Source organism: Nicotiana tomentosiformis, chromosome 4 (assembly GCF_000390325.3).
Source record: "Nicotiana tomentosiformis chromosome 4, ASM39032v3, whole genome shotgun sequence".
Taxonomy (NCBI): Eukaryota; Viridiplantae; Streptophyta; class Magnoliopsida; order Solanales; family Solanaceae; genus Nicotiana; species Nicotiana tomentosiformis.
The window spans coordinates 10,957,876-10,970,541 of NC_090815.1; the positions used below are offsets into that span (position 1 = coordinate 10,957,876).

Here is a 12,666-nt window from a genome sequence, read left to right on the forward strand (position 1 = left end):
TCTTCAGGGTGGTTACTCAGGTCGACAGGGATAATTTCAGGGTCAGCAGTCACAATAGCCGAGGTCCTGTTATACTTGTGGTGATCCGAGGCACATTGCTAGATTCTGCCCCAGGTCTCAGGGCATCATGCAGCAGCAGGGTTCTCGTGCTATGATTCTAGCACCGGTTGCTTCATCGCCTGCTTAGCCAGCTAGAGGTAGGGGTCAGGAAGCTAGAGGTGGAGGCCAGCCAGTTAGAGGCCGTCCCAGGGACGCAGTTCAGAGTGGTGGGGCTTAGCCCCGATTTTATGCTTTTCCATCTAGGCTTGAGGCCGAATCATCCGATGCCATGATTATAAGTATTAAACCAGTTTGCCATAGAGATGCTTCAGTTCTATTTGATCCAGGATCCACTTATTCCTATGTGTCCTCTTATTTTGCTTCATATCTGGTGATGCCTCGTGATTCTCTGAGTGCTCCTATGTGTGTGTCCACTCCAGTGGGAGATTCTATCATGGTAGATCATGTCTATCGTTCATGTGTGGTTACTATTGGGAGTCTTGAGACTAGTGTGGATCTTTTACTTCTTGATATGGTATATTTTGATGTCATCTTGCATATGGATTGGTTGTTACCTTATCGTGCTATATTGGATTGTCATGAGAAGACGGTGACCTTAGCCATGCCTGGGTTACCTCGGTTAGAGTGGAAAGGAACTCTTGGTCATTCTACCAGCAGAGTTATTTCTTATATGAAGGCTCGACGTATAGTCGAGAAAGGGTGTCTAGCCTATTTGGCTTATATTCGCGATTCCAGTGCGGATGTTCCTTCTATGAACTCAGTACCAGTTGTTCGTGAATTTCCAGAAGTATTTCCTGTAGATTTGCCGGGGATGCCACCCAACAGAGATATAGACTTCTGTATTGATTTGGCTCTAGGCACTCAGCCCCTTTCTATTCCACCATACCGTATGGCCCTGCCGGAATTGAAAGAATTGAAGGAGCAATTACAAGACTTGCTTGATCAGGGATTTATTAGACCCAGTGTCTTGTCCTGGGGTGCACCAGTACTATTTATAAATAAGAAAGATGGCTCAATGTGGATGTGTATAGATTATCGGCAGTTGAATAAGGCTACTATCAAGAACAAGTATCCACTGCCAAGAATTGATGACTTATTCGATCAACTTCAAGGTGTCCAGGAGTTTTCAAAGATCGACTTGAGGTCTAATTACCATCAGTTGAAGATTAGGGCATCTGATGTCCTTAAGATAGCTTTTCGGACTCGGTATGGGCATTACGAATTCCTAGTGGTGTCATTTGGGCTGACAAAGGCCCCAACAACATTTATGGATTTGATGAATCGGGTGTTCAAGACCTATTTGGATTTTTTTGTGGTTGTATTCATTAATGATATATTGATTTACTCCAGCAGTCGAGAGGAACATGAGCAACATCTTCGGAGTGTGCTTCAGACTTTGAAGAATAATCAGTTATACGCCAAATTTTTAAAATGTGAATTTTGGTTAGACTCAGTTGCCTTTTTGGGGTATGTTGTATCAACAGAAGGCATAAAAGTGGATCTTAAGAAGATTGAGGCTGTTCAGAATTGTCCTAGACGTACTTCAGTTATAGAGATCCGGAGTTTCCTAGGTTTGGCAGGTTATAATCGTCGGTTTGTGGAGGGGTTTTCATCTATAGCAAGCCCATTGACCAGACTGACGCAGAAAGGTGTTCCATTTGGATGGTCAGACGAGTGTGAGTTGAGCTTTCAGAAGCTTAAGACTGCTTTAACTACGGCATCAGTGTTGGTATTACCCATAGGTTCAAGATCTTATATAGTGTATTATGATGCATCTCACGTTGGACTTGGTGCAAGATTGATGCAAGATGGCAGGGTGATTGCATTTGCGTTACGGCAGTTGAAAGTTCACGAGAAGAATTATCTTGTTCATGACTTATAATTGGCAGCCATTGTTCATGCGCTGAAGATTTGGAGGCATTACCTGTATGGTGTCTCGTGTGAGGTATTTAATGATCATCATAGCTTATAATATCTGTTCAAACAAAAGGATCTCAGTTTGAGGCAGAGAAGATAGTTGGAGATGTTGAAAGACTATGATATCACTATTTTGTATCACCCCAGAAAGGCCAATGTGGTGGCCGATGCTTTGAGTAGAAAGGTTGTGAGTATGAGCAGTCGTGTGTATATTCCGATGGGTGATAGACTGTTAGCGGCAAATGTTCAGACTTTGGCTAATCAGTTCGTGAGGTTAGATATTTCAGAGCCCAGTCGAGTTCTAGCTTGCATAGTCGCTCTGCCTTCTTTATATGAGCGCATCAGAGAGAGGCAGTATGATGATCCTCATTTACTTGTCCTTAAGGACACAGTGTAGCACGGTGATGCCAAACAGGTTGCTGTGGGAGAAGATGGAGTTCTGCGAATGCAGGGTCATATATGTGTGCCTAATGTGGATGGGCTTCGTGAATTAATTCTGGAAGAGGCCCACAATTCCAAGTATTCTATTCATCCAGGTGCCGCCAAAATGTATCAAGATTTGCGGCAATATTATTGGTGGAGGAGAATGAATAAGGATATAATTGCATATGTAGCTCGGTATCTGAATTGTCATCAAGTTAAGTACGAGCATCCGAGACATGATGGTTTGCTTCAGAAGTTAGAAATTCCTGAGTGGAAGTGGGAGTGTATCACTATGGATTTTGTTGTTGGGATCCCATGGACTCAGAGAGAATTCGACGTAGTTTGGGTCATTGTGGACAGGTTAACCAAGTCAGCACATTTCATTCTAGTGGCAGTTACTTGAAATTTACATTCATGAGATTGTCCGCCTTCACGGTGTGCCCGTGTCAATCATTTCTAATAGAGGTACGCAGTTCACTTCGCACTTCTGGAGGGCTGTACAACGTGAGTTAAGCACGCGGGTTGAGTTGAGTACATCATTTCATCCACAGACAGACGGACAGTCAGAACGCACTATTCAGATATTGGAAGATATGCTTCACGCTTGTGTTATAGACTTTGGAGGTTCTTGGGATCAATTCTTGCCACTTGCGGAGTTTGCCTATAATAATAGCTACCAGTTGAGCATTCAGATGGCTCCGTATGAAGCATTATACGAGAGGCGATGTCGTTCACCAGTTGGCTGGTTTGAACCAGGAGAGGCGCGATTGTTGGGTATCGATTTGGTACAGGATGCCTTGGATAAGGTCAAAATTATTTAGGCAAAAGAATTATGTCGACCGTAAGGTTTGTGATATTGCATTTATGGTTGGAGAAAGAGTATTGCTCTGGGTTTCACCTATGAAAGGTGTACTGAGGTTTGAAAAGAAGGGCAAGTTGAGCCCTAGGTATATTGGACCCTTCGAAATTCTTGAAAGGGTGGGAGGAGTAGCCTACAAGCTTGCATTACCACCTAGTTTATCAGCGGTTCATTCGAGTTCCATGGGTCTATGCTCCGGAAATGTCATGGTGATCTGTCCCATGTGTTATATTTCAGCTCAGTCCAATTGGACAAGGATTTGACTTACGAAGAAGAGCCGGTAGCTATTCTAGCTCGGCAGGTCCGACAGTTGAGGTCTAAGAGTTATCCTTCAGTTCGGGTGTAATGGAGAGATCAATCAATTGAGACAGCTACCTAGGAGTCCGATTCGGACATGCAGAGTAAATATCCACACTTTTTTACCAGCTCAGATACTTTTCTAATTTCGTTCGAGGACGAACGTTTGTTTTAGAGGTGGAGAATGTGATGACCCAAAAGATCATCTTTAAATTTAATAATTATTTTGGTGTTCTAAGACCTCAAACAACACTATTCATCATTTCTCGACTTGCGTGCACAACCCGTATAATTTTTCGGAAAGTTTTTATATGAAAAATTGATTAAAATGTGAAATAGAGCCTTAAAACTCAACTGAGTTAACTTTGCTCAATATTTTGAGCAAACATACTCAGATCAGTATTTTGACAACTCCGATAGATCCGTATCGTGATTTGGAACTTGGGCGTATGCCCGCAATTTAATTTGGAGGTCCCCAACTCAAGTTATGGCTATTTAATGGAAACTAGTAATTTAAAGGCTAAAGATTTTCAAAATTTGACCATGGATATGACTTTTTGATATCGGACTCGGATTGAGATTTCGGGAATTAGAATAGCTCTGTTATATCATTTATGACTCGTGTGTCAAATTTAAAGTTATTTCGAATTTGTTTAATATGTCTTGGCATGAGTTTTGTAAATTGAAAAGTTTGAAACTCAAAAAATTGAATCGAGATGAAAATGATAATATCAACATTGTTTGACGTGATATGAGACCTCGAGTAAGTCTGTATTATGTTATGGGACTTGTTGGTATATTCGGACGGGGTCCCGAGTACCCCGAGTGTGATTTAAATCGAAATCGAAACAAAAATTGGACTTAAGCAAAATCTGGAATTTTGCTGCTTCTGGTGCCTTCGCTTCTGCTAACCCTTGGCCACAGAAGCGAGAAATCCCTCGTAGAAGCGGCCTGGGCAAGCTGGGCAAAGAGCCGCAGGTGCGGAACCTTGAACGCACCCGCGCGTCCGCAAAAGCGGACCCTTCGATCGTAGAAGCGAAAGGCAGTGCAGATGCACATTTGGTTCCACAAAAGCGAGACCGCAGGCGCGGTTAAGTCCACCGCAGAAGCGAAAATCCCTTGGCAGTGTATAAATCGAAGAGTACGAGATTTTTCTCATTTTTAGACATTTCAAGCACGGATTTAGACGATTTCAAAGGGGGTTTTCATGATTTCGACTTGGGTAAGTATTCTATATCTGAAAGTGATTAAATTTCATAAATCATGTCAATATTCATCATTTATTTCGGATTTAGATGGAAGAAATTGGAATTTTTGTAAAACTTTTCAAAAATGAAAATTTAAGATTTGAAGGTCCATTTGATATAAGAATTTGGTAATTTTTAAATGGTTGGACTCGTCTCGGAATGGGTGTTCGAATTTCGTAAGTTTTTTCAAGATTCAAGACGTGGGCTCCACTGTTGATAGTTTAGATGAATTTTATATTTTAATCCGAAAAATTAGTAAATTTATATGGAATTAATTCCTTCGATTTGTATTAAGTATATTGAATTGTTTATGACTAGATTTGAGGACTTTAAACCCGAATTCGCGAGGCAATGGTTTGTTGGATTCATGAATTTGGTTGTAAAGCTAGGTAAGTGTCGTGGTTAACTTTGGCTTGAGGGAGTAAGACTTATTTGTGTATTTGCTACGTGATTTAATGTGCGGGTACAACGTATATGTGAGGTGACGAGTACTTATGCGTTGTGGTTGAGTCAAAGTATGCGGGTGAAATTTGTTTATTGTGAATAATTACATATTTAATTAATATATTTCTTCTTAAATTATTATTGTTTATTTGATCATTTTTTATAGGATTATTGTTAGTTGAATTATTGTTGAAAATTCTGGAAGGTGAAGTCGATATTTTGGTATTGAATTGAATGATAAGTATATATCCCCACATTTAAATACTCTTCCAAATTTATATTATTATTTTCATGGTAAGGAAGAGTGTAAAAGCACGAGAGGTGATTCCGTGTCATTTTTATTATTTATACTATCATTGTCATGGTTAGAAAGAGTGTAAAAGCAATGAGGGTGTTGCCGTGCCATTTTTGAGTGTAAAAGCACAAAGGATGATGCCATGTCATTTTCAGAGAGTGTAAAAGCATGAAGGGTGATACCGTGCCAAAAGAGAGTTAAAGCACGAAGGGTGATGTCGTGCCAATTATTATTATTTAATTATCAGTGTATGAGAGGAATGAGAGTAAAATCACGAAGGGTGGTGCTGTGCCATTTTCATATTATGATTTTCTCATTTTATTGTTGAGAAATTAATTGGCTGCTAAATGATAATTCTCCTGCTAAACTATTATATCAACCCTCTTCGCATGTTCCCTCCTAAATTTATAAAGTATTATTTATTGTTTTATTGTTGCTTCGTATTTGTATATACTTGTACATGTTATTTACGTACGTGTCCTGTCATAGCCTCATCACTACTTCGTCAAGCTTAGGCTCGATATTTACGGAGTATATGAGGTCGGTTGTACTCATACTACACTCTACACTTCTTGTGCAGATTTTGGAGTTGGTCCCAGCGACATACCATAGACTTGCTCGCATTCAACTACCCAGAGAAGACTTGAGGTATAACTGCACAACGTCCGCAGTTCTGAAGTCCCCTTCTATCTTATCTTAGATGTGTATTATCTTTCAAGCAACTTGAATTTTATTCAGACCTTTATATGTATTATCCTAGTAGCTCGTGCACTTGTGACACCAGATCGGGGATGTATTTTGATAATTCGGCATTTATGGTCTTCTGCACTTTATTTCATTAATTGATTTCTATTTAATTTAAATTGCTTAAAAATAGTTAAGATTATTTTTAACGTTGACTTGCCTTAGCAAGTCAAATGTTAGGCGCCATCACGGTCCTGTAGGTGGGAATTTCGGGTCGTGACACCAAACCAAATCTATGATCGGATTGTATTTCAACACCAAACCAAATCACAATCGGATTTTTTTCTCGGTTTGACTAGGATTTTCGATTTGGTGCGGTTTATTCGTTGTCTTTGTATACCCCTACAAATCATAATAAACACGAATCCTACAATGTCAATGAAACACATAGGCAAATTTAAAATTTATGTTCTATGGATTCAGCCTTTAAATTTTTTCGCATTGAACACATTGAATTTTAAAAATTATGGGTTCAACTTTATTATTTATTACAACTTTAATAAATTCTTACAAATAAATTTATATTTCATATTAAAAATACTAAATTCATATGAAATCAAATATTTGAGTGCTAGATCCGCCTCCGATGAAACAACGTAAGTATACAATTGACGACACAGAAACATCTCCTGCCAAGCTCCTAATCAATTGCCACGACTCACAGAAACTATTTAGATTAACCTTTTGTATTAAACAGTATGATTCCTCTAATAAAATGTCTATAAATATTTAATTAATACAAACGTGCATAGTAGAGACATGTCATGCAGTGATGGATTCAGAATTTTAAAGTTATCGGTGTTAATCGATAAAAATTCAAAAAGAAGAAAAGGAAGGAGTTTAGTTGTAGGTGGTCATCAATATATATGTAAATATTTTTATAATTGCTTATGCAAATTTACTACATATGATAAAAGGTAATGGGTGCTTAAGCACCCACAAGTGCATATGTGGATCCGCCACTGATGCCACACAGATTCAAAACTCTGTTTATAAATTCCTATAACAACGTCAAATTAATATTGCAATAATAATTGAGTTTATTATTAGATTTTTATATATATTATTAATAGAATTTTTAATATATATATATATAGAATCTAGACAAAAACTACTAAATTCACATGAACCCATAACCAACACAATAGATCCGCCCTAGAGACAACATATATATTATGATAGACGTAAACGACACTGATCATGTGAATTTTTCTAATTAGATATAATTAAGTATACTGTATATATAACTCAAAATCTTTTTAAAACGTTAGAAAAATATAAAAATAGAATAAGTTGGTTGAGTTAAGTAACCAAGCAATTTGCACGTCCACATGGCGAATATTCTTTAGCATTTATTTCATATAGATATATCCACCGCAAGAAAACATGCAAATAGGGCTAAACTCTGAATATATAAATATGTGTCCATATTGCATCAAATTAATTACGTCGGTAGTTGTAAACAGATAAACAATCCCATTCTTTCCTTAGAACACAGTCAAATCTACCTTCATCTTACAAACCTTATTCTCCTTAAAACCCTTCAATTATCTTTTGAAATTATAACACATTATTATCTGTAAAAAAACACACCAAAAATGGAGTCAATTATTTCTGAGTTTGAAGGAATTCTCTTAAAAAATCCAGATCCCTTTAGTTACTTCATGTTAGTGGCATTTGAAGCTTCTGGTCTTATAAGATTTGCTATTTTACTAATGTTATGGCCAGTAATTCGAGTTCTTGAAATTTGTGGGAAAAGAAATAAAGGGTTAAAGTTAATGATATTTGTAGCTACTGCAGGTGTAAAAATATCTGAAATTGAAGCTGTGGCTAGAGCTGTTTTACCTAAGTTTTATTTTGATGACATTAATATGGATTGTTGGAGTATTTTTAGCTCTTTTGATAAGAGAATTGTGGTGACAAAAATTCCAAGAATTATGGTTGAGAGATTTGTGAAAGAGCATTTGAAAGCTGATTATGTTATTGGGAGTGAACTTGTTGTTAATAAATCTGGTTTAGCTACTGGATTTATTAAGGATGATTTTGACTTGATTAAGGAAAAAGTTACTGAATTATTTGGTGGTGAACAACCTAGCTTAGGCCTTGGAAGGCCTCAATCAGTTGTTTCTTCATTTCTTTCTCAATGCAAGGTACGTAAAATAAAGTTTTTATACTGTCAGTGTATACAGTAAATTTTTTGTTTGACTTCTGTCGTTTGCTTGAATTCTAACTATGGATCAACGCTGAAAATGAAAGAGCTATTTGATGAAATTTCGATATATAATTGAACAATAAGGAACTAGATAGATTTGTTTCTCTTTGTAAGGTACCTAAATTCTTTGAAAAACATTTGTTCAAAATTAAAAGTTTTTTTAATAGTATTATTATCAATATTTATAACTGAAATCCTTCTATTTAGCTTTTTGTTATTTGTTTGAATTCTAACTTTATGAACACTGAAAATGAAAGAGCTATTTGATGAAATTTCGGTATATAATTGAACAAGAAGGAACTAGATAGATTTGTTTCTCTTTGTAAGGTACCTAAATTCTTTGAAAAACATTTGTTCAAAATTAATTTTTTTAATAGTATTATTCTCGGTATTTATAATTTAAATCCTTCTATTTAGCTTTTGTTATTTGTTTGAATTCTAACTTTGCCACCACTGAAAATGAAAGAGCTATTTGATGAGATTTCGTCACATAATCATACAAAAAATGAAGTAGATTTATAGATTATTTTCTTATAACATTGACATGAGATTCTTGAAATATAATTTTGTTATAAATGTCAATTTGAAACTGCAGGAACAATTAAATCCACCATTTATGAGCAGCAAAAATCAAGATCACCAACTTATCAAACCATTACCAGTAATTTTCCATGATGGTCGTTTAGGCAAACGTCCAACACCATCTACATCTCTTTTAATCCTTTTATGGCTTCCCTTTGGTATAATAATAGCAACAATACGTATTTTAGTAGGGTTAATGCTTCCATTATCCCTCATACCATATCTAGCTCCATTATTCGGTGGTAAAGTCATCGTCAAAGGCAAACCACCACCACCAGCCTCCACCACTAACTCGGGCGTGCTTTTCGTGTGCACTCATCGAACCCTACTGGATCCGGTTGTCCTCTCCACCGTACTTCAACGTAAAATTCCGGCCGTGACATACTCAATCTCTCGATTATCGGAGATTTTATCGCCGATACCGACCGTTCGATTGACAAGAATTCGGGAAGTAGATGCACAAAAAATCAAACGACAACTTGAGAAAGGAGATTTGGTTGTTTGCCCTGAAGGAACAACATGTAGGGAACCATTTTTATTAAGGTTTAGTGCACTTTTTGCAGAATTAACCGATCGGATTGTGCCAGTGGCTATGAATTATAGAGTAGGGTTTTTTCATGCAACAACGGCTAGGGGATGGAAAGCAATGGACCCAATTTTCTTCTTCATGAACCCTAGGCCAGTGTATGAGGTAATCTTACAATTTTGTGTAACTTTAACCAATAAATAAAATACTTTTTAAATGAGAAATTGTGTCTTAAGTTGATTTTTCTTCACTATGATTTTTTTTACTTTGCTGGAAACAACTTAATTTCCATTCTTGTGTTCTTCAAAACTCTCTCCATCTTCTCAAAATTCTGAATTTGAAAACTAGAAATATTTCTTGCTTTTCTAACCTTAATTTTCCCATTATTTACTTTGGTGTAGAAATGAAATTCAAAAAGCTTGTCACATCCAGTAAAGCTATTTTGATATTCAATCCCATAGTAATCTTACATAGGAAAGGAAACAAATATACATTGTTTTTAGGAAAGTGTTATGTTTCAAGACTTAGCTTCCGTTTGGCCATATATTTTTGCTACTTTTTTTATAGTTTTTTTTTTTAAAAACATTGTTTGTTCATGGAATATGATTAGTTTTCCGAAGAAAAAAAATTCCCCTCACAAAATTTCAATTTGTTTTCATATAAAATGCATGTCCAAACACTACTTCAACTTCTAAAAATTATTTTTCAAACATAACTTCAATTTGTTTTTCCAATTTTAATTAAATCTATGCCCAAACACCGCTTAATTTTATTTATCTTCTTCATTTATATTTTTTCTACAGGTAACATTCTTGAATCAGCTACCAGCTGAAGCCACGTGTTCATCTGGGAAAAGTCCACATGATGTTGCAAATTATGTTCAGAGGATTTTAGCTGCAACATTAGGGTTTGAGTGTACAGACTTTACAAGAAAGGACAAATATAGGGTTCTTGCTGGAAATGATGGAATAGTTTCGCAAAATTATGGGACAAATGGAGTTAAAAGTTTAATGAACACGTTTAAGCAAGTGGTGGGCACTTTCAATCCTTTTATTCACTGATACAAGTAAAGATTATGAGGGATTTTTTTAGTGATACGTTTCACATACTATATTTTGTTTTTATCCTATCATTGTATAAATTAAATAGAAAAAAATGAGACAGTATTCTTTGTTTTATATACTTCTTTCATTATTTTTTTCATGGAAGCCATGTTAAATAAATTGCTAGAGCTATTCGGTAATTAAGAAAAAGTTTCTTTTTCTTTTTATATACTGTGTCGGGGGAACTAGACTTTTCTCTTATTTATTGTATTTTTTCAACTGTCCAAATTAGATTTCTCTATTTATTCAGACTGATCCTCGATAAAAAAACTATTTAACACAAAATTTTAGTTGTTTTAGTACGTACTTATTTGTTTCTTGTTGATTTCTTTAAAATTAGATTTACATTTACTTATACACTATTACATTCAGATTCGTCAGTAACTTCATTCTTAATTTATTGAAATATTTTGTAAAAATAATTACATTATGACCTATAATTTAAAATAGCAGGTTTAATGACAGAAGTCGAAACTCATTACAGTTAAATTCTGAAGCGCATCTAACTAAACGTAGGTCAACTCAATTATATTGTTAATTAAGACCAACTATTATACTTAATTAAACTTTGTGTTTTTTAATAAAAAGTATTTATAACAGTATTTCTTTTTACCATAACTAGATATTACAGTATAATATAGGCCAAAATATTAGTATCACTATGAAAACAAACACACACTGAAACCTCTGCAAAAGATATCTCTATAAGTAAAATAAAAATAATTCAATTCTAAAAAATGGTGAAGTCCTATGGCCCCCAAACAATTTACTACTATAGTTGGCAATTACTTGTAAAGTTATATCTCATTGATAAACAATTTAAAGAAAATGTAATTTTCATCTTTAACTTACAAGCAACCACAAACCCATAACATTGGTCGGCAGTCAAATTCTGTGAAATACTCTGCAAATTTATATTGAAATTGTAGGTTTCGTGAGATCAAGAAATCGATCGTACGTCCTTATTAACAATATATTGTATTACTGTTGATGATTATGTTTCGATTGAAGTTTTTTGTCGAATTCTCCAAAAATTATTATAATAGTAATTAATTTGATAATTTGAGTTTACATTTCGTTAGATCTGGATGTAGTGCCTATCATTGTCGTCGCTAAAGAATACTTTGATTAACGACACAATTAACACCTAAACATGAAAAAGGAACAGTTAAGATGGACAAAACGTCATGTCCAAGCCCTGAGAATAAAAAAAATCTTGATAAAGAGTGTTTTCCTTTATAATTGATTATACTCGAAACAAATACGTATTAATCGGGGTTCCTATGGATGTATCGGATATCGGAGGGGAAAAAAACAAAACAAATACAGTGCATTGAAGATGTGAATGTTCCAAGTTAATTAAATCACACACTTTCATTTTAAGGTCAAAATTATCGGTCATGACTCTATGCAGATTGAAATTATCATATATTAGTAACCATGGGTCAAACCAAACTTTCACAGATAACCCATTAGCAACATGGCACCTCATCTTTTTCTGCGTACGTTCACCATCCCATAATTATACTACCCGTGATGCTCAAGGCAAAGAGTACACGGGTATTTATATATATATATATATGAACTCATAACTGCATGGAGTGCTTCTTGCATGGGATAAGTGGTGAAAACATGAATGTTGAACCCATCAAAGTTCAAATTCCGAATTCGATTTTTGTATGCACAGTATAAATAAACTAACATGATATGAATTACAAGCTTATAAAGGCCCCATCTTTGATAATTAGATTCAAGCCAATTAAGATTCCTTGGGTCCCAAGTGAATACATGAGACGTGAATACAGAGAAGAAGAAAGCAACATCAAAGCTCTTGAATACATTAGATATGAATACATAGAAGAAGAAAGCAGCAGTGAAGAAGAAGAAGTGAAACGCATATCTAAAGTTATTCAAAAATTGGGTATCAATTAAATATTTAAAGAAAAAAAAAGGGCAC

The 12,666-nt window shown here is 35.4% G+C and overlaps 1 protein-coding gene across 1 annotated transcript; it reads left to right on the forward strand.

Annotated features, from left to right (window-relative positions):
• Window positions 1–7,729: 7,729 nt before the first annotated feature.
• LOC104093652 (glycerol-3-phosphate acyltransferase 5-like) lies at window positions 7,730–10,784 on the forward strand. The gene is made up of 3 exons (XM_009599432.4): window positions 7,730–8,436; window positions 9,094–9,771; window positions 10,410–10,784. The coding sequence occupies exons 1-3, from the start codon at window positions 7,885–7,887 to the stop codon at window positions 10,665–10,667; spliced, it is 1,488 nt and encodes a 495-aa protein (XP_009597727.1). The 5' UTR covers window positions 7,730–7,884; the 3' UTR covers window positions 10,668–10,784.
• Window positions 10,785–12,666: the final 1,882 nt, after the last annotated feature.